Below are 4,563 nucleotides of genomic sequence, written 5' to 3' on the forward strand. Positions count from 1 at the left end.
GGCGTGTACACCAGTAACATGACGGCGTCCACCATCACGCTGCACCTGGTCCACTGCCGGGGCGTGGGCAAGTCCCAGAACGGCCCCTCGGCTCGCCTGCCCGTGCAGTCCGCCGCCACCAAGAGGTCGAGCAGCAACGCCCACGGCAGCCCCGCCCCCAAACGCCGGCGAGGACCGCCCGGGGAGAAGGCTCACCCGAGAGACGTCAACGCCATCCTGTTCCCCGACGACCCGGACGAGCCGGCGGCCCTGGCCCTCGACCCGAGCGGACTGGAGAACAAACCGCACGATGTGAAGAAGGCCTTTCTGAGCCGCTACTTCAACAAAGCGCCGTATCCGACGCAGCGCGAGGTGGAGAAACTGGCCTCGCGACTGTGGATGTGGAAGTCTGACGTCTCCGCCCACTTTGTGAGCGAGCGAGTCGAGTGCGCGCGCGTTTGTCGAGCGCGAAACGCCAACGTGCTGCTGGGGTTCAGCATGAAGGAGGTGAGCCAGGTCCAGCACCCGCTCACCTTCACGCCGCACGCCGGGACGCTCTCGGGACCGGGGGCACCGCGGCGCACGTCCCGAAGGCGCATCGGCGTTTCAGAGGCCAGACGAGGACGGAGAAGGAAAGGAACGGCAAGGACCATCGACCAAGAAGAACACGAAACCATCGCCATCGACTCGGACAGCGACGAAGAAGAAGAAGAGGAAGAGGAGCGGCGAGGCCTGAGCGTGGACGAGCTGGACGACATGTCGGAGGAAGACGAGAGCGACGAGGGCGAGATCGAGGAGCAGCACGGCGAGGGCGCGTACGGCGAGGGCGCGTACGGCGAGGGCGCGCACGGCGAGGGCGCGCACGTGGGGAACGGTTACGGCGTGCGTCAGACTCCGCCCCTCATCATCCCCAAGTTTGTGCCGTCGGCGGCTCGAAGCGGCAAACAACAGGTCTGACCCAACGCCACGGTCGCCACAACAACCTGCCTCACCTCAACCGCAACCGACCTCCACCCACATGACCTCCACCCACATGACCTCCACCCACATGACCTCCACCCACACGACCTCCACCCACATGACCTCCACCCACATGACCTCCACCCACACGACCTCCACCCACACGACCTCCACCCACACGACCTCCACCCACACGACCTCCACCCACATGACCTCCACCCACACGACCTCCACCCACACGACCTCCACCCACACGACCTCCACCCACATGACCTCCACCCACATGACCTCCACCCACACGACCTCCACCCACACGACCTCCACCCACACGACCTCCACCCACACGACCTCCACCCACACGACCTCCACCCACACGACCTCCACCCACATGACCTCCACCCACATGACCTCCACCCACACGACCTCCACCCACACGACCTCCACCCACACGACCTCCACCCACACGACCTCCACCCACACGACCTCCACCCACACGACCTCCACCCACACGACCTCCACCCACACGACCTCCACCCACACGACCTCCACCCACACGACCTCCACCCACACGACCTCCACCCACACGACCAACACGCGCTCCGACTTGATTGAACGTTCGTTTGCCTTTTCAGCTCCGCCCCCAAAGAACTAACGCTGGAAACAAATATTCAGTTACAGTTTGAGCTGGAGGTTATTCTTTGTTGCTTTTTATGAATTCCCTGGAGCTCGTGAAAACTTTAGTTTCAAGTCGACTCATCGTCTTTAATCGAGCGAGTTTTACACAACTCGAGAAAACTTCAAATGAACCAAACTGAAGCCTGAAGTCCGATCAGTACAAACACACGGGGCTTCAGTGACTCGCACCTTTCAAATGTGAACGTTTGACCCGCTCTGAACGCAGACGTTTGACCCGCTCTGAACGCAGACGTTTGACCCGCTCTGAACGCAGACGTTTGACCCGCTCTGAACGCAGACGTTTGACCCGCTCTGAACGCAGACGTTTGACCCGCTCTGAACGCAGACGTTTGACCCGCTCTGAACGCAGACGTTTGACCCGCTCTGAACGCAGACGTTTGACCCGCTCTGAACGCAGACGTTTGACCCGCTCTGAACGCAGACGTTTGACCCGCTCTGAACGCAGACGTTTGACCCGCTCTGAACGCAGACGTTTGACCCGCTCTTGTAAATGTGTACAGTCTTTTAAACATTTTCGGTCTTTTTGAACGATTAAGTTTGTAAAGTAATTATTATTCCAGTTCTTTTTCTGTTTCTGCACAAAAGAACAAGTGTTAAACTATTGTTATTTATTTAGTTGAGTCGAGTGGAGGCGGAGCCTTGTCAATAGTGGAGGCGGAGCCTTGTCAATAGTGGAGGCGGAGCCTTGTCAATAGTGGAGGCGGAGCCTTGTCAATAGTGGAGGCGGAGCTTTGTCAAAAGTGCAGACTAAGATTAGGACCTGGAGTTTATGGTCTTTAAAACGATTGAAATGCCTGATATTTCGTCACGTTCAGACTTTTATTCTGAAGGGACTTCAGGATGTTTGGATCTTTCCTCATGTTTCAAGAGTTTGTGACTTTCACGTTTCAGACAAACTTCCACTTCTGGACTTTCTGGACTTTTCCGTTTCTCGTTGAACCTGATTATTTATTCCCTTTGAAAAGGACAATGTGCTTTTTCTGGAAAAGAATGTTGTTTATCTTTTTGTTTAATTTTCACAGAAGCATTTTTGAACAATAAAGTGCAGAATCTTCACTCGCTTTTCTGGATTTATTTTGAAACAACTTCATGCAACCGACACAAATCGTGTGGACCATGTCAGTATTGCACACGGGTATGACAGTATTGTACACTGGTATGTCAGTATTGCACACGGGTATGTCAGTATTGCACACGGGTATGTCAGTATTGCACACGGGTATGTCAGTATTGCACACGGGTATGTCAGTATTGCACATGGGTATGACAGTATTGCACATGGTTATGTCAGTATTGCACACGGGTATGTCAGTATTGCACACGGATATGACAGTATTGCACACGGATATTGTCGGTATTGCACACGGATAATGTCGGTATTGCACACGGATAATGTCGGTATTGCACACGGATAATGTCGGTATTGCACACGGGGATATGACAGTATTGCACACGTTTATGACAGTATTGCACACGGGTATGACAGTATACATATGATGTCAGTATTGCGCATGGCCATGACAGTATTGCACATGGGTATGTCAGTATTGCACATGGGTATGACAGTATTGCACATGGGTATGACAGTATTGCACATGGGTATGACAGTATTGCACATGGGTATGACAGTATTGCACATGGGTATGACAGTATTGTACATGGGTATGACAGTATTGCACATGAGTGTGAGTATTGCACATGAGTGTGAGTATTGCACATGGGTATGACAGTATTGCACATGAGCGTGACAGTATTGCACATGAGTATGACAGTATTGCACATGAGTATGACAGTATTGCACATGGGTATGACAGTATTGCACATGGGTATGACAGTATTGCACATGAGTATGACAGTATTGCACATGGGTATGACCAGTATTGCACATGGGTATGACAGTATTGCACATGATTATGACAGTATTGCACATGAGTGACAGTATTGCACATGAGTATGACAGTATTGCACATGGGTATGACAGTATTGCACATGAGTATGACAGTATTGCACATGAGTATGACAGTATTGCACATGAGTATGACAGTATTGCACATGGGTATGTCAGTATTGCACATGGGTATGACAGTATTGCGCATGGGTATGACAGTATTGCGCATGGGTATGTCAGTATTGCGCATGAGAATGACAGTATTGCACATGGGTATGACAGTATTGCACATGGGTATGACAGTATTGCACATGAGTATGACAGTATTGCACATGAGTATGACAGTATTGCACATGGGTATGACAGTATTGCACATGGGTATGACAGTATTGCACATGAGTATGACAGTATTGCACATGAGTGACAGTATTGCACATGGGTATGACAGTATTGCACATGGGTATGACAGTATTGCACATGATTATGACAGTATTGCACATGGGTATGACAGTATTGCACATGGGCATGACAGTATTGCGCATGGGCATGACAGTATTGCGCATGAGCATGTCAGTATTGCGCATGAGCATGGCAGTATTGCGCATGAGTATGACAGTATTGCGCATGGGTATGACAGTATTGCACATGATTATGACAGTATTGCACATGGGTATGACAGTATTGCACATGGGCATGACAGTATTGCACATGGGCATGACAGTATTGCACATGGGTATGACAGTATTGCACATGATTATGACAGTATTGCACATGGGTATGACAGTATTGCGCATGGGCATGACAGTATTGCGCATGGGTATGACAGTATTGCGCATGGGTATGACAGTATTGCACATGGGTATGACAGTATTGCACATGGGTATGACAGTATTGCACATGGGTATGACAGTATTGCACATGGGTATGTCAGTATTGCACATGGGTATGTCATTATTGCACATGGGTATGTCATTATTGCACATGGGTATGTCATTATTGCACATGGGTATGTCATTATTGCACATGGGTATGACAGTATT

At 50.9% G+C, this 4,563-nt stretch overlaps 1 protein-coding gene across 2 annotated transcripts in view; it reads left to right on the forward strand.

Moving 5' to 3' along the window:
• The window catches only part of adnpb (activity-dependent neuroprotector homeobox b), a 14,223-nt gene extending 13,137 nt beyond the window's left edge, over positions 1-1,086 (forward strand). For both annotated transcript variants that reach the window (XM_072459640.1, XM_072459639.1), the window contains exon 5: positions 1-1,086. This exon is cut by the window's left edge and continues 60 nt beyond it. In XM_072459640.1, the coding sequence (XP_072315741.1) occupies positions 1-936 (936 nt within the window). In that variant the 3' untranslated portion in view covers positions 937-1,086.
• Positions 1,087-4,563: the final 3,477 nt, after the last annotated feature.

Source organism: Eucyclogobius newberryi, unplaced genomic scaffold (genome assembly GCF_026437365.1).
Source record: "Eucyclogobius newberryi isolate DKJ021-1_F unplaced genomic scaffold, fEucNew1.0.hap1 SCAF_241, whole genome shotgun sequence".
NCBI classification, from domain to species: Eukaryota; Metazoa; Chordata; class Actinopteri; order Gobiiformes; family Gobiidae; genus Eucyclogobius; species Eucyclogobius newberryi.